Source organism: Clupea harengus, chromosome 11, assembly GCF_900700415.2.
Source record: "Clupea harengus chromosome 11, Ch_v2.0.2, whole genome shotgun sequence".
Taxonomy (NCBI): domain Eukaryota; kingdom Metazoa; phylum Chordata; class Actinopteri; order Clupeiformes; family Clupeidae; genus Clupea; species Clupea harengus.
The window spans coordinates 9586286-9610702 of NC_045162.1; the positions used below are offsets into that span (position 1 = coordinate 9586286).

At 46.1% G+C, this 24417-nt stretch overlaps 2 protein-coding genes across 2 annotated transcripts; both read left to right on the top strand.

Annotated features, from left to right (window-relative positions):
• Positions 1-5468: 5468 nt before the first annotated feature.
• zyx (zyxin) lies at positions 5469-16332 on the top strand. The gene is made up of 5 exons (XM_031576089.2): positions 5469-5834; positions 6171-6256; positions 13947-14154; positions 15618-15886; positions 16291-16332. Exons 2-5 carry the CDS (start codon positions 6236-6238, stop codon positions 16330-16332), a joined length of 540 nt encoding a protein of 179 aa, XP_031431949.1. The 5' UTR covers positions 5469-5834; positions 6171-6235.
• On the top strand, positions 15847-24222 carry LOC105901687 (zyxin-like). The gene is made up of 8 exons (XM_031575820.1): positions 15847-15886; positions 16794-16889; positions 17040-17780; positions 18188-18320; positions 20638-20807; positions 21017-21195; positions 21554-21674; positions 22024-24222. The coding sequence occupies exons 2-8, from the start codon at positions 16800-16802 to the stop codon at positions 22135-22137; spliced, it is 1548 nt and encodes a 515-aa protein (XP_031431680.1). The 5' UTR covers positions 15847-15886; positions 16794-16799; the 3' UTR covers positions 22138-24222.
• Positions 24223-24417: the final 195 nt, after the last annotated feature.

Sequence of the window (24417 nt, forward strand, 5' to 3'; positions counted from 1 at the left end):
CACACATCTACTGTTTAACATCTCCATCCCTTTCACCTTCTATTATATATTTATGCATGCCTCTCTGTGTGTTCTCCTGTTAAATGACACAGACAGAATTGGGAAGGTGTAAGGAATGGATGGAGTGAGAGAGAGATGGGAAGGTTTGGTCAAATATTTTTCCCTTGACTACACAACAGGCAAAAAAGTGAGAAACAAGAGACAGATGGATGGAGAGATAGAGAGGAGGAGCAGCTGGGAGGGGAGGTGGAGGGAGAGGTAGACAAAGGAGGGGAGGCAGGCAGCGATGTGTGTGTGTGTGTGTGTGTGTGTGTGTGCAGGAGGAGAGGACTGGGGATGCTCTCAGACATGTTGAACGAGTGGTGGAGCCTGGGTTGGGCAAAATTAGTATTCTAAGAAAGAGATATCGCAAGGTAGAGTTTGTGTGTGTCGGGGCGGGGCGGGGGTGGAGGGAGGAGGTGAGAAATGAGAAAGGGGGAAGGGTGGAAGGGCAGAGGAGGAGAGGGAGGGGGAGGTTCCATGTTAAATGTATACACTGACATCAGTGCCTTCTGGAGAGCGTCTGTTACTATATATAGAATATTGGCGTCTGTTCAGTGGGTTGAGATAAGACTGCATGTGTGTGTGTGTGTATGCTTTTGCATTATGTTGTTTGTGTTTGTATTCGAATGGCTTCATATCCAGTTGTTTCGCAAGCATACATGTATGTGTGTTGGCTTATGCTGTGCCCATGTAGAATGCTTTTCCATAGAGACATACAGTATTTGGGTGTGGGTATCCATGTGGGAGTATTATGAAATACTAGAATCCGAGGCTTGTGAAGGGATAACGTCAATATTGTCTGAGAATGATGGCGGCCGTGTATCAGCTTCAGTGCCCCTTCATTCCAATTACTGTCCTGCTCTTATCCGACTTCACCCAGCTAATTGGGAGAGCTCGTCTTAGTGTCTGTCTTTCTAATTCGAGTGCAAGATTGATATGGTCTTTTATGAAAATATAATAGGACAGTTGGCAAAAAGGGAAAACAGATGTTTAGCCTGTCAAGTGTGAACCTGTGTGAATATTAGTCATATTCCCTTCCTCATTACTGGGACCTATCAGACACAAACAAGGACGAAGCCACAGATTGCAAAAGAAAAAAAGTCATGGCCACTGACCGCACTGAGATGAATGATGACGGGTGAAGGGTGTGATGTGAATACCTGATACCTATCCCTGCCATTATACAGAGGATGTGCATGTGTGTGTGTGTGTGTGTGTGTGAGAGAGACGGATTTCATTCTTCCTGTTTTCTTTGATAGTCCTATTCTGTACATCACTAATGCAAAATGAAATGCATGAGATACTCATACATTCAAATGCAATTTATAACAGATTCTTCACATTCGCCCATACCGAGGGCTGAGGTAGGCCCACAACCTGTTTCCTCAAGGTCATGGCATCTTCCTTCAACGTGAGACCAGAAGAAGGCCAGACTCAAACTGGATGACCGGTTTAACTGCAGATGAATTCAGTACTTCAAAGAGCAGAATATGAAGCATAAGTGGCAGGAGAAAATTGATGAGATGTCTCCATCCTTGACCTTAGCCAGTCAATGTCACGGCCATGTGACTGTCATTTAAATGAGCAAGATAGGCTGACACCAAGCTACTAGGTTTGATGCCTAAATCGCATATGTACTGAGAAAATGTAGTCCAGTATTGTACTGCAGGTTGCCAAAAGCATGAATCAATGGGTCTACGACAATCAACATGCTTGTTGATTCAGGTGTGTGTGGGCTTTGGTGCTCTCTGAAATATTGCTTTATTCCCTGATTTATTTCAAGAGACATCAGCAATATATTATTTGCACGTATGAATGAACAGAAGACAAAACCGCACTGAATGAGCAAATAGATAACTCTGTTGCTGTTATTACGGCAGTTAATTTAGATCTGCTAAATTCTGCTGTGTAAAAGTGAATGGTTTTAATGAGGCTGTAGCTGGTTTATGAAGAGGAGGAAGAGGCAGAATTAGAAAGGGGTAGATCAGGGTCTGCTCTTGTGTTCTGGTGTTTGCAGAAAGGCATTTCAGTATTGTTCCACTTCACAGTAATGGAAGCCCAATCACTACATTGTCAATGCTGAATTCTTCCCACCACAAAGGCAGCATTCTGCATACACACTTATCCGTGGCGTAATGTAGTTACGACGGGCCCAGGTGCAGGCTATGATGACGGGCCCTAGTCAGTGGCGTAAGGCAGTGGTTCCCAAACATTTTACAGTCCCGTACCCCATGTTTGTAACCGCCACCACGCCCCTCCCCCTGCGCAGATATTCAGCCTACAACACTTAAAACTGTGAAATTGTCAGGGTATGTCACTAACCGTCACCGCCACGCCCCCTCCCCTTTGCGCAGATATTTTTCTTGGCCACGAAAACCCCCCCGGTTACGGGCCCCCATGACCCACAGGCCCAGGTGCAGCCGCACCTGCTGCACCCTCTATAGTTACGCCCCTGACACTTACTTCTATAATGTAATGTAAGGTTTATTTAAGCTCTCTCTGCACTTGTATCACACTTATGTGCTGTGCACAGTCATCAGGTGGCGCTGACGCTGAGCGTGACGGTGGCACTGAGCGTGACGCTGACGCTGAGCGTGATGGTGGCACTTCATTTCCATGGCTTCTGTTCTATCTACTGTTGCTTGGGTTGTAATCAGGCTCACTCAGTTAATTTGTTTGGATAAAAGGGTCTGATGAATAAATACATGAAAATGTAAAAGTAAGGTCTGTCACCCCCCCCCCCTCACACACACACACACACACTCTCTCCCACATGAAAGCATGAAGTACACTGGCGTACAAACATGCATGCAAACTAAGGCGTGCATGCATATTCAAATTAAAGGCAAACAAACCCACAAAATCAAAACACCACAAGGAGATACAATGTAGCCTCTGCGTGTGTATTCAAATATACACATCTTCATAAAATTCTATCATTTCTGAATCACAAATAGCCCTTTGAGTAAACATGCAATCAATGTACAGACACACATACACACATATATGTGCACCAATGGATATGGATCTGGTTGTGTGTGTGTGTGTCTTTTTTCTACACTATCATCTGTATTGCAGCTGCCAATTCTATCAACATGCCTGCCTGCAGTACGTAATCCCCACCATTCTTAATGCTTTACAGAGGAGGTGTGTGTGTGTATGTGAGTGTGTGTGTGTGTGTCTGTGTGTGTGTGTGTGTGTGTGTGTGTGTGTGTGTGTGCGTCGGTGTAAAAAGGCCATATTGCATCCGGGGATCTCAACTCTCTTCCATAATTCAGATCCACTTTCCCTACTTCCCTCTCTCTCTCTCTCTCTCTCTCTCTCCCTCCCTCCCTTTCTCTCTCTCTCTCTCTCCCTCTCTCTCTCTCTTTCTGTCTGCCCTCATCCCACACTCCTCACGTCTAGACCCCAGCACTATCTGTTCGTCCACATCGCTTCCTTGTTTGTGTCCACGTTCCTCCGCCCATCACTCACTCCTCTCTTGTCCTCTCAGCTAAATGCTCATGTCCATCACTCCACATATCAGTATGTATGGGTCTACCAGGAGTCTCTCTCTATCTCATTCCCTTTTACCAGTGTTTGTCAGGCCTGAAGACTTAAGACTGAAGATTTATCGGCCCAACTGACAAGGAGGGAGTCAGTCACGTCCCCCTAGTGGACATATGCAGAATATCAGCCCAAAATCAAACCGCCAAGCGTGGTGCAACACAGTGCTCAACATTTGCTTGTTTGTGCTGTCCAGAAAATTAAAACATAACTCCTGACTGTAGATTGATTCAAAGAAAGGCTGTTTCAAACATTACAAGGTGCCTCTCTGAAATTATATGAGCTTTTCTCAATAAGATACTATCACAGTTTAGAATTAATGACATTTTGGGTGTTAGTTGGATGCTTTGAAAGAGCTATCCCTGCTTGTGCACTGTGTTTAAGCTGACTAGCCATATTGCACAAAAGCTTCAGTAAAAACTCAGTGATCTATGTGACTCCATGACTCACAGTGTGGAGGCATAAAAGCAAGGGATGGAAAGATTGACCCATTCATTTTCAGTCTATGAGTCAGGTTGAACGAAAAACAGAATAGGGATATTTAAGTTTTGCTGACAGTTACAGTATTTAAGAGGGGAGAGAGAGAGAGAAGAGAGAGAGAAAGAGAAAGAGAAAGAGAGAGAGAGAGAGAGAGAGAGAGAGAGAGAGAGAGAGAGAGAGAGAGAGAGAGAGAGAGAGAGAGAGAGACTATTCCTTGTAGAGTCTTGGCTGTTGTCCAAGCAACCCTTGGCTGTGATTCTTGAGAGCCTCCCGTTGTTTAGCCTCACCTTCAGTTTGGCTGAAAGACCCCGTGGCTGTCTCAAAAAGTGCCTGATGGCCATGAATTCTCCCTGAGCTGAAACTGTCCGAATGTACATCAACTACTGCCTGAGAGAGCCTTTACCGTCCCTTTGCTGATCTTTAGTTATGAGCCTTCAAAACTCAGGACTCCACTTGTAGCATGATACATGAGCTTAGTATAACAAGCCTGTCCAATGGCAAATCCTGTCACTAAACTAAAGAGGCCTGGCTTTCATAATGTTTAACCGGTGCACATGTGATCTGAGCTGGAAAAAAAGAGGAAGCATGTGTAATAAGAGGCTTTTGGAAAAAGACACCTGAATCGGGGCCTCATGAGGATCCATTGTGTGGGTGTGTGTGTGTGTGTGTGTGTGTGTGTGTGTGTGTGTGTGTGTGTGCGCGTGCGCGTGCGCATGTGGGTGTGTGTGTGCGTGCACATGTGTGTGTGTGTGTGTGTGTGTGTGAGAGTGTGTGTGTGTGTGTGTGTGCGTGCGGGCACACAACAGATGTACAGGATGGGCGGTTTTATCCTCTCCCTATGTGAATAGTTTGCTTCACATCCTTATTTGTCCATGAAATTATTCAGAGTGTTTGAGGAACCACAATTACAAAAAGGGGAACATAATGTTCCAAACTCAAACTGCATTTACAGCCCATGTCACTACTTTATCGATGGATGCATCATTTAAGCAACCCTGCTCTTTCAGCAGAGAAAAGGGAACTACTGGTGCAGTCGAAGTCTGTCATGCTTGGTATTTCCATACACCAAAAGTGAACCGTAATCCCTTTAGAGCCAGTGCCTTCAACTGTGTTGTTCCAGCATGAGGCATGGCTCTTCTGAGCCAAGTTCTTTGTGCTGGACTGTGTGTCCTTTCTGCTCCCCCTCTCTTGCCAAATGTTTCAGTGTCTGTATCTAATCAGGCCCCTACCTCCATTATCTCTCTCTCTTTACTTCACTTCTCTCTTTCTCCTTCACTCACTCTGACCTTACAAGGAAAGGCAGGCATGGTTGATGTCATAGAATGAAGAATGTTTCAGGAATCCACAGAGGGAGAAAGAGTGAGTGAGAAGGAGAGAGAGAGAGAGAGCTAGTGGAGGGGGAGGGGTAAAAAAGGGGGTGCTGAGAAACACAAAACCTAAGAACTCTGCAAGCAGTGAAAGACAACAGAGAAAAAAGGCATGAGAGAGGAAGAAAGAGAGGGAGAGAGAGAGGGAAAGGGAGAGAGAAAGGGAGAGAGAAAGAGAGAGCGAAAGGGAGAGAGATGTTTACACAGTGATATACACGTCCTGAGCCAAAGTCAAACGAGAGAAGACTTGTTTGAAAGGGATGCGGTCATTCCTTCTCCAAAGGGGGAGGGTCCAACAGCTGTAAAGGGGCGGAAGAAGTAAGAGAGAGAGAGAAGTTAGCGGAGCACAGAGTCAGTCTGTGAATCGCTTGGATCTACTTGCCGGAGGAATCCAGACAGGTATGTTTATGAAACATACCCCACTTGAGTGGGATTTCAAAGAGCAAAATATACAGATGACATCGAGAATTACCTGATGATTGGCTTGGTATTTGTTGAAATGTCATCATCAAAATAAATTGTGACTGCAGCAGCAAATCTACACAATGAATGTGTTGATTAGGCCTATTAACCAGTTATCTTTTAGGTCAATCGCAAATGTCTTCTGTTGATGTTTTATGTGAGTTTTTTTTTTTTATAATACAGACCTTTTACAGTTGTCCACTGAATACCGTGTTTCGTATGGAGACGTATATGTAGTTCAATTTTGTGTTTTTGTCTGCCTACCCTTACCAGCCCACAAACTTTCCCCCACTTCATAAGCATGCAGGGGCATCGGTCTTCCAAGTCCAGACAAGGAAATGCGGAAGTTTCAACCGGAAGTGAGTCAGTTGATTAGGAAAAACTTCAGACACATTGCCAGGTATCTTGTTTACCTAAAACAATACAAAAAAAAACACACAATGGCAAGAATGTAAAGACCATCGCTTCTTAGTTCAAGAAAGGAAATACCTCAAAAAGGGAGTGGTTATGTCAGGGGAGGCACTTTAATTGAGGCGGAGGCATTGGGATTAGCCAGCCAGCTAGCTAACGTTAGTAGCTGGTTAGTAGTAGTGTATGTGAAGTATTGGCTATCGCTGGCCACCTCTGTGCTGCTCGGCGAGTGCCCAGACTGTCAACAAGCCAAGCTTGTTTCGAGCTGTGGTAAGTTGGTAGCTAACTGTGTTAGCTGTCTTTTTATGTATTGATAAAGCGACGTAGGTTTGATTGTGATTTCAAGAGGATACATTAGTCGGTGTAATGTCACTTGGCAATTAAGTCTAACGTTACTATTACGTTACTGTAAATTAACGTTAGCTAATGTTGACAATGAGTTAGCTTATCCTATCATTTACCAATTCAGAGGCTGGTTGTAACATTGTCTGTGTGTCGTTGTAAGCGAGCTATCGCTGGCCTGCTACGAAGCTAAGTATTTTAACTGCCATATTTTGTGGACAGCGGTGAGGCTGTCAGTTAGTACGGATTAGCACATTACCTGGTCTGATTAGGCAGTTTTCTCTGATTTTTCCATGTGGCATTTATCGTTGACTAATCATAGACCTACCAAAAGCATGTAATGGGGTGGGGCATTACATGCCATAAGCAACGTGTATTAAGTTGAAGTGTTCGCAACCGGTGTCTTTTTAACTGGATTAGAATTTAAGCCATTTAAACCTATAGCTAGTTAAGGTAAAGGCCACAGACACAACTGCTGTCCATCACACTTTGAGGCCACATTGTCTATAGCCTAACTAGTCTGTCAGTCAAACTGTTCTTTGTTATGCCTGCCCACCTGTGTGTTGGGAAAACTAGCCTTATATGGTGAGCTGAAGGCTTGCGTCGAAGTTCACGCTCTCTAGTTCCTCAGAATAGTCAGATCGATCAGCTGTAGGCCTACTAAACATCTTAGAATTCTGTCATTATAAACAATAGTTAATTAATTAATGAATGGAAACATAAGAAGCTGTTATCCTGAATCATTGTCGTTTTGTGAGTGGCGAGTTTTTAACTTGCTCACAAAAACATGCGATCAATGAATGAATGAATTAATGAATTACAATTTCTCCTTGAGTTGAGTCTTGATTCATGGTATTTTGCAATGTGGCATCCTACCAGGCTAGTTTTAAAAAATAAGCATTCTTGAACAGTTGTCTGTTGTGGTATTTGGGTGTGAGAGTCAGCTGAAATTGCGGCATCCTGATTGTGATCCACGAGCAACCATGGAGATAACTATGAAAGTTTGCAAATGAAAGGTTTGAAGGGGATATTTAGATTTCTTCCTCCAAAGAAGGAATCCTGCGGATTTGCATGTTAACTCCCTGTGTTTTTTGGTTGTCTGGCTGTTTATTGCTGTGCAGCAAGATTAGGTTAAATTTTAACTGAATTCTCCAGTGGCCTCACACATTCTTAATTTGTCTCAGCAGAACGCGGCTATTGTGTGTGTACATGACGCGAAGCATTGTAGACACAGACCCTTTTTTGGGGGGGGGGGGTTTAGATTTTATTTTGGCAGCACCAGTTCCAGTGGAAAGCTTTCCAGTCAGACAGTGGGCGTGATCTCCGGTCCCCTTTTTCATAGTGACCAACCCCTGCCGTGTGTGTCCTTGTGGAGTGACTGGTAATCCCACAAAGGTCCAGCTCTCCGATAGCAGGGTTGCCCCAAATTACATGGCATTTCCTGGATGCCTGACTGCTTGCTTTGTTAGCCACCGGATTGCTTCACCTCTCTGATTAGCCACTGAACTCGAGGTTGCTCAGTGCTGAGTCACTCGAGAGGGTGTTTGTTCTTGTTCGCTGATCTCGGACGTCTGGCCGGAGTCTACACAGCTTTGTCATTATGATGTCACTACAACCCAGGGCAGCGGGAAGAAAAGAGGCGTTCGTCAAGAGGGAGGGATTCACACACATTCCACAAAATGATGTCACTGAAAGTCATTCAGAGTCAATTGTAGGCCGGAGGCTGTCGTGTAATACAGACACAGACACACAGACACACAGACACACACAGACACACACAGACACACACAGACACACAGACACACAGACACACAGACACACAGACACACAGACACACAGACACAGACACAGACACAGACACAGACACAGACACAGACACAGACACAGACACAGACACAGACACAGACACAGACACAGACACAGACATCTCACCCAAGCCTACCAGTATGCTATAGGCTAAGTCACTTTGGATAGAAGTGTCTGCTAAATGAATAACTGTAAATGTGACGTATGGCTGACATTGGGCCCAGAAGCATCTTGTGTCTTAGTTGCGCCATTTGTTTCCCTGTTGTCAGCCACAGAGGACGATTGCCCCCACATAGTCAGTTCCTCTTTCTGACCGCAGGAACACACAGCCTACCCAATCACAGGAAAGAGCATATTTCACAAAGTGCGTACGTGCGTGCGTGCGTGCGTGTGCGCATCTGTCAGTATTCTGCTCACTGAAACTTGATTCTCAGAAGGCAGAGTCTTCTCACCAAAAGCCACAGCCCGACCACAGGCACACCCAACCTGGTGGTGTGAAAGAGCAGCCTTCCATTCAGTGTGGCCCTCCCACCCGGAGGGTGGCAAAAGAAAGACTAGCCTCTAAGCCACACTCTCTATCTAGTTTGAACTTCGGTAATGTCTATGCTTATGGCCACACTCTCTATCCAGTTTGAACTTCTGTAATGTCTATGCTTATGGCTTTCTTCATGTTCTCATAACGGTTGTCAAGTTCCTTTAGGTTTTGCTTCTAAAAGTACAGTGTCCTCTAAGATGAGACGTAATTAATTTGTTTATCTTAGACTTGAGACACCATTGCTTCCTGAAAAACCTGCCCTGTTTTTTTGTTTTTGTTTTTCTTCCAGCTGCATTTAGCTACTTAAGACTGCCCTGCCTTGAGACAATGCTGAGATTCATGCTTTGAGTCTCACCAAGCTAATGGCGTTATTGTTCTGGTGGCCACGTGGTCTCTTGCAGCCCTGTCCTTAAACGCTGCTGTAGAGCAAGAACTTGCACCAGCACCATGTCCCCGACCATACCGGGAACAAAACAGGGAAACGAACACCCTGACCGGCCTGAAAAGATGGAAAGTTTCTGCAGTCCAAAGCACATGCTGCAGCGCCTTGAGTCTGCTAAGTTCATTAGTGTCATCGAGTGTCTAGAAAAAATTTGCTGCACCTCAGATAAAGATTTTTTTCCATTGCCAACAGCATGGCCAAAAAATTAAAAAAAAACATGAAAGCCTCTTGGGGGAGGGAAAGCAGTTGATTGAGTTTTGATCTGAAAGCGATGATGTCATGCAGCGTGGGTCAGGTCATGGGGGCTGTGGGCCTGGAATCTGTACATCCGTCCGACACAACAGCTGTTGGCCCCCCTGCTGTTGCCTAGCTCCTCTCTGCTCTATCCAGAATGCTCTCATCCAGCAGCGACTTCTGCTCTCTCTCTCTCTCTCTCTCTCTCTCTCTCTCTCTCTCTCTCTCTCTCTCTGCCCGCCCTCCCAATTTTATCCCTGATATCCCCCAAATCTGAGTTGGGACCAGTCATCCGTAGCCTGGGATGAAGCATCTCGCTGTGTGTAAACCTGGCTGGAACATGTAAGAGCCATTGGCACTGTTGTTGGATCACGTCTGTAAAAGTCAAGCAGCCAGCGGCCATTTCTTTCTCACAGCTCTGATGCCATTGCTTTAGATGACCCTGCCAGACCCTTGCCAAATCAAGCAGGGCGAAACACTAGCTGCACTCAAACTGGTGCTATCAGAGATTTATGTTCCAGCAGGCGGGTGAGTCATACAGCCACAAATTCTCTCCGTAAAGATGGTCTGTGAGAGGCTTTTCAAAGACTGTGGAAGGAGTCCTTATGCTACGGTGTCCCTTCAGGGCCAACACTGGTTTCACCTTAATCTGAGTTCTTATGCTACGGTGTCCCTTCAGGGCCGACACTGGTTTCACCTTAATCTGAGTTCTTCTCAGTTCTATGCCCTGTGGTGTCTCCTACCTCATATATTTGTTCTGTCAGTCTATTCATTTCTTATTAGCTGTCCTAAGGCTGTAAACTTATGAACTTCATTTATCAATGCTGTTTTATGTAGTATTTCCTCGCGGGAGTGAATCAGAGTTGAAAGTTTTGAAGGGAAGTGTAATATGGGCCTGTTCGTTTCTTGGCCGTACTCTGTAAATATTTCATCGAGGCACTCCACTGCATTAGTCAGGGCCTGGCTAAAATGAACAAAGTAGGGGAGTTTGTGTGTGTGTGTGTGTGTGTGTGTGTGTGTGTGTGTGTGTGTGTGTGTGTGTGTGTGTGTGTGTGTGTGTGTGTGTGTGTGTGCTATTTGTCAGGCCCATGATGAAACCTGGACTTCAGGGAGAGAATATGAGGCTGGGGAGAGGGCCATCCTTATATAACCCACTAGATCAGGTTGTTTTTGTTTTTTTGACATTACTGTCTCAGGGAAAGGTCATTTTTATGGGTGAGAATTCGAAGGCCTTTCTCATAGACGAGGCTCCAGTGGACAGAACCAGGGCTAATTTTAGCCATCTGGGCCGGGCAGTGAGAAAAAGGCCTATTCTCTAATCAGGCAGAGAGCTCCCAGGCAGCCCAAACCCCGGCGAGGGGAAGGACGGAGCGGCGCAAACCGGAATTTTCCACCGTTCCTCTTGATTTTGGTTCCATCTGCATTGCTGGAATACTTTACACTTGCGCACTGGGTCCTGCCCCAACACGAAACGAAGCCGGAGTTGCAGCCAAATGAAGCGTTAAATGGGCTTTTCTTTTTCTTCCTTTTAGATTCCGACGTGAAAATATACCACTGGATTTATCCCAATAGCCCATTTCTCTGCACTTCTTTAGACAAGCAGAATACATAGTAAGTGGCTGTCTCGAGGGGATACTTTGTAACCTCTGGGCAATTAAAAACAACCAAGGACAGTCACAGCCGTTCAGAGCAACCTGCTCGTTTCGAGAGCCCTAAAATAAAAGCCCCGAGCTGAATCGACGCTCTCAGTAGTGAACACTGTAGAGTGAATCGCAAATCACGGCACTCTGTGTCTGTTATTCCGCTCCCCACCCCCCTCTTCCTGCGGCTGCCTTTGGGTCCAGTGTAGGTTTATCAGCCAGCATCAGTCATAACAGCCGGTCCTAATCCACTCTGATGGGACATGACACGGCGATTGAGCTGCAACAACAAAGCCAGCGCTCGGGTTTCGGGCAGTGCGCCGCTTGCCCAGCCGCTGAACTCCGCCGGCTCGCTCGTTGGCTCGCTCCGTCGGGTCAGGCCTTGCCTCGCCTCCGTCTCCACTCCCCCGCTCCCTGCCTACGTGTTCCCTCTCGCTCCAGAATAAACACGCGGGGGGAGCGAGACGCACCACGCGCGTCTTATCTCCCAGGGTCGCGCACAGGATGGGTGAGGCCCCACGGCGGAGTGCAGGGTCCGGTCCTCGCATCCACACACACACACACATACATACACACACACACACACACAAACACACACACACACACACACACACACACACACACACACATTCACACACAGAAGACATTCACTGAAGCAGTAGAACTGCGCTCCGAAGACAGTGAGCGAGGAGGACTACCCTTGATTGAGTGCACCCTTTCGCATGGCCGTCTTTGAGGGCATATGTCTGCACCAGGGGGATGGTGTGGCTGGCGGTGATAAGGCTTTTCTGTCTTCCTCCTGCTGAGTTGGGTGGAACCCATGAGAGATAAACAGCCACTGCACCCCCAGCAGCACATGGCCCGCTTGCCTCACACAGAGATCAGTCATACCTTTTTTATTGTCATAATTGACAGTCATACATCGACATGCATATAGATGGTAGAAGTAAATCCAATCCTGTACATTGCATGAAAGTTTTTCTTCAAAAAACTACAGGGTTTTAAATGAGAAAAGAAAAAAAGTTCTTGTATAGCCTGCATTTGGTGCTTATGACACCGAGCACATAAACCATATGTGGCTTGGAGGGTGAGCCTACGCTCTGACTGTGTAAGGTAATCGAGGAAGAAGAAGGGGGCTGCAGGAGATTTTTTGGGGGGTGAGGTAACGTCAACATCTCTAACAGCAAACACGTGTGAGGTAAATATTTAAGCGAACTCTCGGCCAGAGCGCTCCCCAGGGGCATATCGCATGCAGCCGCCACAAGAGCTTAACTGTTTCGAGCCGGATCCCCATGGCGACCCAGGAGGCCTGTGCTGAGGGGGAAGAGTGGCGCTTTACAGTCTGCAGCCACTCGGGTTTGTCTCCAGCAAGCATCGTCAAGCCCCTACCACCATTATATGGTGGACTGGAGACAGAGTGTTTGAAGCGATGGACCCTTGGTAACCGTGGTGGTCGTGCACAAGAACGCTTATGAGAAATGGTCTGCTTGGCCCACCGTTGTCCTGTTGAAGGGCAGCGGTGTGTGTGGATTTACTATGCGGTCTGGTTCTACTTTCATGAGGGTACGTGCTGTATCTGGAGACCGATTTGACCCCTCACCCTGCAGCAGTCCTCACCAAAGTCTAAACAGTGGAGAAACGTAACCTCACCTTACACACACATGAATTCCTCTCTCACCGCATGTAGACCAAATACATATCATTATTCATGTTCAGGAGTCATTGTTTGCAAGGTGAAGTCAGCCATGGAAGGAAATGAAGAAACAGAAACTGCTGTGTTGGGAAAGGCTACTCTTACTTATTGCATTCTTTTCTTGTTGGATTGCTTGTGTTCTTGTTCTCTTTCTTCGTGGTTTGCCTTTTTGCTCTCTCTCTCTTTCTCTCTCTCTCAGAGGTTGCGGATGCTAACTGTACTTACTAGCAATTTGTCAAACACCTTGTCATTCAAACCATCTGATGCATATTATTTTACCTGGGCGTTAATGGTCTCGCCTCCGTTCTGTCTCTGCCCTTGGCAAATAGAACAGCTCCCAAAGTTCACTGAGTTAACATCAGCCATGTGAGTCGGAAGAGATCATGCTTTTTGTTATAGTTAGCCTAACGGCAGGTTACAGGAAGTCCTTTTGCATGATGCATATGTGTCAGAGGAACACTTTATCAGTCATGGCACTATCTCTCTACTCATGTTGTCATCAGAAAATGACTCAGTAGGGTTGTTTTGTTGCTATGCTACGAAGTGTGAAATTATCTTCCGAAGAAAAGAGATGGTTAAAAAAAAAAAAAAAACACAGGATGTGTTGGTCGATGAGTAAGCTGGGTTCAAGATCAGTTGAGCTTCACTCCTTTTTTTAGCCATTCAACACTGTAGCCAGGAAACCACAATGCAGAGTGGGTCCTGCCAACCACAGGAGGCTGTAATGCTCAGTGAACAGTGTGATGGGTTTATACTTATGTGCCTGTGGCATAACAACCTAGCATAATGTTTTTAAGGTCCGCTGCCCAGCCAATGAACCAACCCTAGTAAAGACCCGTGATGGCAGTGAAATTCTGTTGATCTTAATCAGATTTTTTGGGTGAAGACGTACCATACTAAGGCCACGATTTCTTTTATTAACCCTTTCCCCCCCCCTTTTCCCCAGATCTCAGAAATCAACATGGCTGACTCCAGCAGCAGTAAGCCAATGGTGGTCACATCTTCACTGTCACTGAAGGTGACCGCGCCCTCTTTCTACAACCAACCAAAGAAGTTTGCTTCGGTTGCGCCGCCCCGCCCCAAAGGACAAGTCGGCACCGGTGTGATTGGTCGAGTGGGAGAGATGCCGCCACCCCCGCCAGCAATTTGTGAGGGTAAGAGTTCTTTACATCTGTCGTGTCCATATTTTTAAATTCATTACTTTGTTTATTCATTTTGTTTATCCATTGACGGAATCCACTTGTATGTATGACTGAAGTCACTTGGATGTTGTTTACAAAAAGTACTGGTAAAGCTGGTGACGTCACACTCTATATAGACTCTTATTTTGACATGACACACAGACTTGAGTCTGACTACATCTGAGTACCTCTCTTAGCACAGAGAAGTAGCTCAGAACAAAGCCATCCTTCATTTAAACTCCGTTTGTAGGTCTACCGAAACCTTGAACACGTGTGCTGGCGACGGCCAGTTGGCCCTGTGCATACGTAAACAGCAGCGTGTGATGGATGGCTGGCGCTAGGCAAATGCAGCGATCAATCTCAGCCACGGGTGGGAGATTTGCCTGTGCTGTGGCACGTATCAAGGCCTCCGTAAATCCGCTCCACAGGTTTATTAGCGCCGCGCCGCCTCTGCCGCGATGCCAGCGCTCGGCTCAGAGTAACCGTTACTATGTGGCCTGGTTTTCACCCATATTAATCCTGCAGGAGCTAAATTAGCCTCTCTTCTGAAATGAAGCATATCTACTGTGGACAGAGTGTAGTCCAACTACTAGGATTAACCCCCCGAGCTGTTTAGGGGTTGCCTGGAGGGTGGGCTGAGTCAGGGGAGAGAGTGTGTGTGTGAGTTGCCACCATGAAGGAAGGGTGTCTGACCTGGGGTAACCCTCTGTGAAATGGTGTGTGAAAATCACCAGGTGTTATTTGAAGCGTTGAGGCAAGCAAGGACTTGGTCGGAGTATGAGCTATAAAATGAGGTGAATAGTATTGTGCTTAATCACCTCCCTGAAGACAACAGTAATCTACCTACAGAATTCCCCGCTAGATAGTGCTCAACTAGCTAAAGACTACAGTAATCTACCTACAGAATTCCCCGCTAGATAGTGCTCAACTACCTGAACACTACAGTAATCTACCTACAGAATTCCCTGCTAGATAGTGCTCAGCTCGCTGCTACTTGTCCAGAACAAGTCGCTGCTACTTATCTGATGGTCACCGCTGTGGCACTAAACCCGCAGTGCCGGTTCTGGAGTGTGTCGTCATGAAGGCGGGTCTGAGAAAATGGCACATTTACCCATTATCTACTCACAGTCCTGGAGATAACGCACACAACAAAGAAAAAGGGTGACACACACACACACAATTGCATGGCTGAATGAGAACTTGTATTGAGGGATTTGTGCACAATGGAACGGGTTTATGGTTTTGTTATTATTGGCTGCTGTTGACCGTGTGGAAATGGATGTCGACATACACTTCCTCAAAGGCATGGTATGGTGACCTTGTGTGCAAGCTACCAAATGTTGCCGTAATGAAGAGGAAGGAGGTTGTTGTTTTTTGTTTATATTTGTTTGTGCTAAGATGGTCATGGCTTTAACGCTAGCCCCTCCCACCCCCAGATTTCCCACCCCCTCCTCCACCATTGGATGACACGGAGCTGCCCGCCCCTCCCCCTGATCTTGATGCCACACCCCCTGCTTATGAAGCCCCTCCTCCTGCATTCCCTGACCCTCCCCCTCCTGCTGTGGAGGACCTGCCCTTCCCAGCACCCCCAGAAGATTTCACCTCTGAACCCTCTGACCCCTCACCTCCTCCTCCTCCCCCTCCCCCTCCTCCCCCTCCCCCACCACTTCCTGCGTCTAATTCCACCACCAACAACAACAACCAGGTAAGGAGACACACACACACACACACACACACACACACACACACACACACACACACACACACACACACACACACAGACACACACACACACACACATACACACAGCTGCTCAAGAACGACAGATCATCATTAGGACACATTCAAAATCACCTTCATACTCTCAACAGGGAGCTGCTCCCCTTATAGGAATGCAGGAATGCACCGCTTTGATCAGGGGGAATCTGTCCAGCTTTATTTCTATGCTTAAGAATTTTCCCTTTTTTTGACTCTGCTTCAAATTAATCGAATACAAAACAATACAAAAGCATGCATATATATTTAGAGTAAAAAAAACTTTGTATACATATATTATATATACTATTTATTCCATTTCTATGATATTGTTTGTTGTTGTGGCCCAAACAGGCCCCACAGGCCACAGCTGTAGTGGAAGGCGCTGTAGGCTGAGAGAAACAGCTCTATCAGTTTCTTCCACCTCTCGACTTTCCATGATTAGAAATTCAGCACTAGTCACATTTCTGTTGTCTTTGATAATTTGATCAAATTGGGTGTTAATTATATGCCCAGGGATGTTTCCCAATCTGATTAAATTCCTTTTCTCTCTCTCTCTCTCTCTCTCTCTCTCTCTCTGCACTCTCTCTGCACTCTCTTTGCACTCACTCTCTCTCACTCTCACTCTTTCTCTCTGCACTCTCTCTGCTCTCTTTTTCTCTCTCTCTCTCTCTCTCTCACTCTCTGCACTCTCTTGTCTCTTGTCGCCTTCCTGTCGTTCCCTACACGACTCCATCTTTGTCTTAATTGCTCATTGCCTGTTGTCACTTTCATAACATCCATTTCCCCCTCCTCTTTCTCCTTCCGTCCGTCCTTCCATCTCTCTCTTTCCCTCTTTCTTTCTCTCTGTCTCTCAGAGGCTCATGGAGAAACAGACGAGCTTTGACAGACAGCTGGACTCTCTGACTGATATGCTCTCGGAGATGGAGACCAGCGGTCCCTTTAATCCAAAGGTACACAAGACCCAAGCGTAGTTTCACCCTTGTTGTCGTCGTCATTGCATCCTTTTAACACTTGTCAATTATATTGTATCTTTATTTATATATATATATATATTATGTTTTTATATTTTCGTTTTGTTTATGTTGTTGTTTGTTTCACAGATGCCCAGTCAGTTCTCTTCTGCTCCGGCGCCCAAGCCGGTGGCCCCTCCCCCCACCGCTCCCAAACCCACCCTGTCTTTCCTCCCGCCTCCCGAGATGGGGGACCGCCCCCCTCCTGCCCCCTGGGCCGAGGAGCTCCGAGCCCGGACCACGCAGCGGCAGGCCAATCAGAAACCAGCGTCTGCCCCTGCTCAGCCACCGGCCAAAGCTGCTTCTCCTGCTCCGCCATTGGTTAAAACTCCGGCTTCTGCGCCGCCATTGGTTAAAACTCCTGCTTCTGCTCCGCCATTGGTTAAAGCGCCTGCTTCTGCGCCACCATTGGTTAAAACTCCTGCTTCTGCGCCGCCATTGGTTAAAGCTCCTGCTTCTGCTCCGCCATTGGTCAAAGCTCCAGCGCCAGCCATAGCTCCCAAGTCCTCTTTCGCCTCCTCTCAGCATGCGTCCTTCTCTCCCAAAGCGGCCAACTCCTCTGCTGGATCACGGGGGTCCAGCCCCGGCCCTGCTGCCTTTATCGCCCCCAAACCTGTCCTCTCCAGCTCTTACACCCCGCCCTCGCCCCCCCCTGCCGTGGCCCCCAGCCCTCCTGCAAGCGCACCGTTTGGCCTGGCCGTCAATCACTCCAAACGCTCTCCCATTGGCAGTCAGGAGAATCTGAGGCAGCCCTCTCCTCCTGCACCTCAGCCCAAGCCTGTGACATCACCGGGCTCATCCAATAGCCAGCTGGCTAGGAGCCCCGCTAAGGTAGATATGGCCTCAACTTACTTCATTACTGTAATATAAGGAGCTTTCAAAGTCATTAAAGTCGAATGACTCACTTAAATGCTTTGAAGGTTTCTTGAGGCTAGTCATTGCAATGCATTAGAGCCATTTTGATGTTTGATGTTGAATTTATGTCACTTAAGAAAATGACATAATGACACGGCTGTTTACCTTCACCATTTACAAATGCTAAATTGGAGAACTCCTCTCAATGATGGCTACCATAAATTGTAACTATAAACCTTTTGCATTCGATTTTGATTGCCCCACTTCACTGGTACGCCATAAACAAGGTGATGTACAGTGAAATAACTGGTATAAGTGTTGTTTGCCTCAGACTTTCTTCAGTTCTGTTCAGTAACCCCTGAGTTTGGCGTTTCTGTCTCTAGTCGCCCGGCTCTGGGTCAGGGATCGGTGGGGTGCCTCTCACCATGCGAGAGGTGGAGGAGCTGGAGAGACTGACCAATGACTTCATCAAGGACATGGACACACACGCTCCGGTGATAACATCCCCACCCACAGGTACACACACAGACGCGCAGACACATTTTGTTGTCTATACATAGGCTCCAAAATATCATACACACGTCTTCAAGTGCATACATCCAGCCCCCCCCCCCACACACACACACACACACGTTCACAGAAAACATCACACCATCACTGAAAGCACACATACACACATGTACAGACTTGCATATATAACCCACAGTTTCCTGTCAAGACACACACACACACACACACACACACACACACACACACACACACACACACACACACACACACACACAAACCCAGGCTGTGTAGGAGATATATGTGTTGTGCAAGTCAGCTTCCAACCGGCCCTCTCTACTCTCCATGGCGACGGCCTCCATCTTAATGGCCGATCCGTGGCGCCACACTGGGACATGCTTGTTCTCCTTTTCCCTCCCCAACTCCCTCCTCTCTCCATCCTCCTGTCTTTGTGCCGTAATAGCCTTGCTCCGTCTCTGCCAGTGATGACTGGGATGGGATGGGATGGGATGGGATTGCCTGGCCCTGGGAATGCCTGGCCAAGATGGCTACAGACGCCGGCCTGAGTCTGGCTCCGCTGTGGTGTGGATCCAGGCCGAGGGTCCGCTTCCGATGCTATCAGTGGCTTGCAGTCAAGGCTAGTTTTTACTCTCGCCAGCCCACTGTGTGGCAGTTGCACGGCAGTCGATACATAGGCTAGTCGTGGGCTGAGGGTCAAACCCACAGCGGTCAAAACCTAAAACCTACTCTCAATCGTATGTTATGTAGTTTTCAATGTAAAGATTTTCAGAAGTTTTTATTTTACAGCAGATAAGTCAGACATTGGTGATATTTATTTAATGCATATCTGTACATATGGAGACTAATAATAACTAACTAATAATTCTGACCATATTTGTACGGGAGCAACCTCTATGCAGACATGAGGATATTGCGAACATTCAGTATACACAAAGCTTGCCAACCCTTCATGAAGGCCTGTAGGATGAAAAAATATCTCAGGCTTATGAAGTATCAGCTAGATCTCTTCCCAAAGTAGCTAAGTATTCGGGTCAGTAAGCAGCTGACATCATATTGTGTGTAGATCATCGTGTACATCAGACAGCACTGTGAAGGAGGCAACTTGACCTCTGGCATCCAACCACCAAGTAACCATAATTTGATCTACATGTCTGATAACCCAAAATGTTGGATTGGTTTACTAGGTGTAGCTGCTTCCACTCCACACTTGGGACCAAATAATTGAAAACATTCCATCTCAGAGATCAGCAGGGAGATGTGCCAGTTGCAGACCCATGCTCTTAATATATAACTCTCAGAATAACTACGACGAAGATTACCTTAGAGAATGACTGTTTAACGTTCAGGGCGAGTTGTCATGTGTCAAGTTATTAGCAATGCCACTGGATGCAGAGTGGCACACGGGTCAAATCTACAGAGGCTCGTGTGTGTGTGTGTGTGTGTGTGTGTGTGTGTGTGTGTGTGTGTGTGTGTGTGTGTGTGTGTGTGTGTGTGTGTGTGTGTGTGTGTGTGTGTGTGTGTGTGTGTGTGTGTGTGTGTGTGTGTGTGTGTGTGTGTGGTGCATGTGTTATGAGAAATAACATCATCCTGGAATCCTACACACAAGTCTCGCTCACTCTACCAGGTGAAGGCTACATTAGGGACAGAATGTACAGGATCCTTTTTTTTATTTAGTTTTTTTATGTTTTTTATGTTATGTCAAAAATAAAAGGAGAAAAATCAACTGGCACAACGTTATTGTCGGTCCACTGAATACCACTCTGATGACCCCAGATAACAAGAAGGACATTAGTGAGCGGGAAGTGAGCGGTGTAACAGGACGCTCCACACCAGGGCCTTGCCCCTATGGTGTGTGAAATCCTTGAGGAATTACACGGAGGCCAGAATGAAATGCTGCACATCCGTGTGTGTGTGTGTCTGTCTGTGTGTGTGTGTGTTGTCTGACAGCTGCAGGCTCTCGCTCTCTACTTCCTTGCACCTTCTGAAGCGACAGGGGGATACCCATACTCTTATGATTTATGACCACTTTATTGCAAGGCTGAAATAGTATTGTGCATGATCTGAATTAATGTAAATGTACTTCATTTTCCACCAACAGTTGTATATAATCATATAACAAATGATAAAGAATTGAAGAAATAATGCAGACTTTCTTTCTTTCTCTCTCCCTCTCACTCGATCCTGCATTACTCCCACTTTATTGTAAATGCCCGAATGAGTTTCTCTCTACAGACGTACACATCACTTGCCCCCAGGCCAGACTCTTAGAAATGTCGAGCCAACTTTCTTTCTCACTCCTTTTCAGAGATGTGCGGTAAGTGTGGGCAGGCCCTGTCTCGCACCCAGCCTGCTGTGAAGGCCATGAGCAAGCTCTTCCACTCCGAGTGCTTCTGCTGCATGTCCTGCCATCGCCCCCTGCAGGGCATGCAGTTCTATGACAGGGACAACACGCCTCAGTGTGAGGACTGCTATGTGGTGAGACACAAATATGCCCACATCAGGCAAAAACACTTTCAATTTGAATGAATACTAATATTACCAACAGGTCCCTAAAAAACATGCATACGTATGAGATATGGTTTTCTTCTTGAATTTCTAAACTTTGTGTGTGTGTGTGTGTGTGTGTGTGTGTGTGTGTGTGTGTGTGTGTGTGTGTGTGTGTGTGTGTGTGTGTGTGTCGGTAGAACTCCCTGGCGATGTGTTCGCGCTGCGGTGAGCGGATCACTGACCGCGTGCTGAAGGCGGTGGGCCAGTGTTTCCACGCCCACTGTTTCCGCTGCACCACCTGCAGCTGCAGCCTGGAGGGGGCGCCCTTCATCACAGATGACGATAACAACCCCTTCTGCGTCCCCGATTACCACCGGTGAGCCCCTGCACCAATCAGACATAGGAGTTTCTCGTTTGAGATGCCAGAGTAGCATGCTTGTGTGATTAAAAATGTACATGCTTCTATGTAATTGCAGCTACAAACAATAGATATGTAGATTTAGCTTGAAATTCAGTTCCATTCGTACACGACCGTAACCATTTTGAATATAGTTGAGAATGTAAACAGTTGGCAGTTCTTGAAGCAGCTGTTTCATTATGCCACAAGGATGGAAATGTTCTGCCATTCCGTTTTAGAAGTTAGTGAGGTCAGCTGGGATGAACCGTTCCTATTACCCATTGCAGCTGCTGTAACTGCCTCTTGGTTTCTCTCTCTCTCTCTCTCTCTCTCTCAGGCGCTTCTCTCCTATCTGCGTGAGCTGCAATGAGCCCATCATCCCTGCCGCGGGCAGTGAGGAGACGGTGAGGGTGGTGGCTCTGGAGAAGAACTTTCACCTCAAGTGCTACAGATGCGAGGTAAGGGCCCCTCTTCACCACCCTCATTAGTACAACACCACCACCCTCACTATTACAGCACCACCCTCATTAATACAACACCAACACTTAGACTCGGGTTCTGCATGACACTTCTCACTACCATGACATTCCTCTATAGCAGGTCTGGAAAGTACTTGATCACTTCAGTATTGACACCTACAAAAATGTCAGAAAATATGAATCTGAATATCCCTATCGACAAAGTAATATTAAAGTAAAATAAGATTTGAAGATGGATAACTATTGAAGAAGCCATTACAGTAGGCCTTCTCTCAGCTCGCCAGCCATCTCATTCGCTGTGTCTTTTCCTTCATTTGCCCGTTGACAGGACTGTGCCCGACCCCTGTCTATAGAGGCGGACTCTGACGGCTGCTTCCCATTGGACGGCAAGATCCTCTGCATGAAGTGCCACACCCAGCGGGCCAAACAGGCCAAGCATTGATTGGTGCAGAGCCCTCACTTCAAAACTCAAAACTTTGAAACATCCAGGGCACAGGATTTCAGCCAGCTTCTCATCACGGCTTTGCATTAGGGCTGTGTGTTTGTGTGTGTGTGTGTGTGTATGTCTGTGTGTGTCTGTGTGCATGTCAAAATTATGCGACTTTCTCCGCATTGTGTATTTCTACACACTCCGATTGTGTGTGTGTGTGTGTTTGTCTCCAGTGGCTGACTTGGAACAGTGGTAATGTACTGCTCTCAGTCTCAACCAAGTGCTTCAACCATAGCCGTCTCCCTGCAGGGCCTGCCAGTCCAGTATCACTCTTTTAGCTGTGCCTACATCTCCCAGCATGACTTGCACAGGCGTTTCCATCACATAGGACAAAGCTAACGTTTAGAGCCTCCCCATATCTTTGGGGCAGTTTGTTATTTGTAGGGTTTTTCTTCTCCCCATATGCACTTTGGAACTAGATTAAAACAGCAGAAGAGTGGCACAATGCTTCGAGCACTCCAGTACCCACAAGGCATTGCAGTTGTCCTGTAGTGCTTATCATAAAGTGCACCCCTACGGTTAAAACCCGATTTCAAGAACAAACAAAAAAACAGTCTTAAAAAGCAGTTGTCTAGTGTGTCTGTTTCCTATGAGCATGCAATGCTTGTTAGTTTACTGTAAGCAACCCTTCACAGGAGCACAATGAAAAATGCAACTCCAGTGGCATTGATGGCCACTTTTAGATGCACTTATGTGTACAACTGCTTTAGAAACAAAGGCCAGACAAACACTTTAGAAGCCAATAGAATAATCCTGATGATGTACAGGGCACTCTAGTGTTATACAGCAAGTAGAGCACAACTAGATGGCTTCGGATTGCACAATTCTGCTCTGCTCGATCAATGTTGAATTCGGCAAAGTGGTACACCTACAAAGCCTACCTTTTGTTAGCCTACTGTAAGGTGTTAGGAGGAGACTGCTCAGTTTGAAATACTTTTAAACAAGGGTTACAAATAGACACCGTTCGCACACAGTTAGAATGCCTCTCACAAACACGGTTGGGTATTTTCTGTAACTGAGCTTTAGAATCCTCTTGGTATTTTTTTAAAGGCTATAGTCTAGCTGTGTGAAGCATGTATCTCATACATGTTCAGTGACGTATGACTGCTAGTAAGTGCATTAACAGACAGAACCACACTTCCTGTCTGGTTTTCTGTCGCTCACTCACGTTCCAGGTCCCGCCCATTCCGTTTTTCCCGAAGTGTTCGTTCCTTCTTGGCAATTCTGCGACGATCATGAACTTGCAGCACAGTATTCTTTGCTTTTCTTCTGTAAATGTATCACTCATGACTAAGGAACACCACTATTTTCAGTTACTGCCTTTTTGAGTTAAAATGTATTGTATCTTATGTTTCCAAATGTATCACTGTATTCCTATGAAAATAACTCCATTGTGATTATTTCCATTTTACCTTTGAACTTCTCTGTTGTGGTTTGTTTTTACCCACCCTCATGTTGCTACAGTTAGCCTCAAGCTTAAAGATCTTTCCATTGGTGACCATGCATGCAGATCACACATCATGACCTGCATGGGAACACATAGACATTCTTCTGATTATCACATGACCAAATGTCATATTCCATTGTATTCAATGATATATTGTTTTCATGGTTTGTATAATGAATTTTGACATTGCGTGTGTGTGTGTGTGTGTGTGTGTGTGTGTGTGTGGTGTGTGTGTGTGTGTGTGTGTGTGTGTGTGTTTGGTTATTCCTAACCTGTATTACTTGTCACACCGTCTGCATCACAGGGTGACCATCTCTTATTACCACAGAATATTTTGCGTGCCATAATGATCAACTGAAACACCACTTGGTCCCCCCCCCCCTTTTTCTACAAAGCATTTATTTAATTGCCATGTATTTGCCTTTTGTTTGTGTTTCCCATATTGTGCAAACATATATAAATTCCTCTGTAATATGTGAATGTGTGTATGTTTACGTTTTGAAATATGCCAAATGTCCTGTCATGACCCATACGTATTGTCTCTGACTTTTATTTTTATTCAGAAATAAAGAAAGGTTGGTTAACAATGAGCATGTGCTGACTTATTTCTAAATGTACATCTACTGTTGAAACAAAGAAAAAGAAAAAAAAGTGATAATCATTTAGTTTTAACTTACTCTGTCTTTGAATGAAAATAAGTAGTTGGTTGATTTCTTAACATGTAGTAAGTAGTGAAATAATAGTATCTGTTTGTGTGTGCCTACTTTGATTGTGGCGTGTAGCAG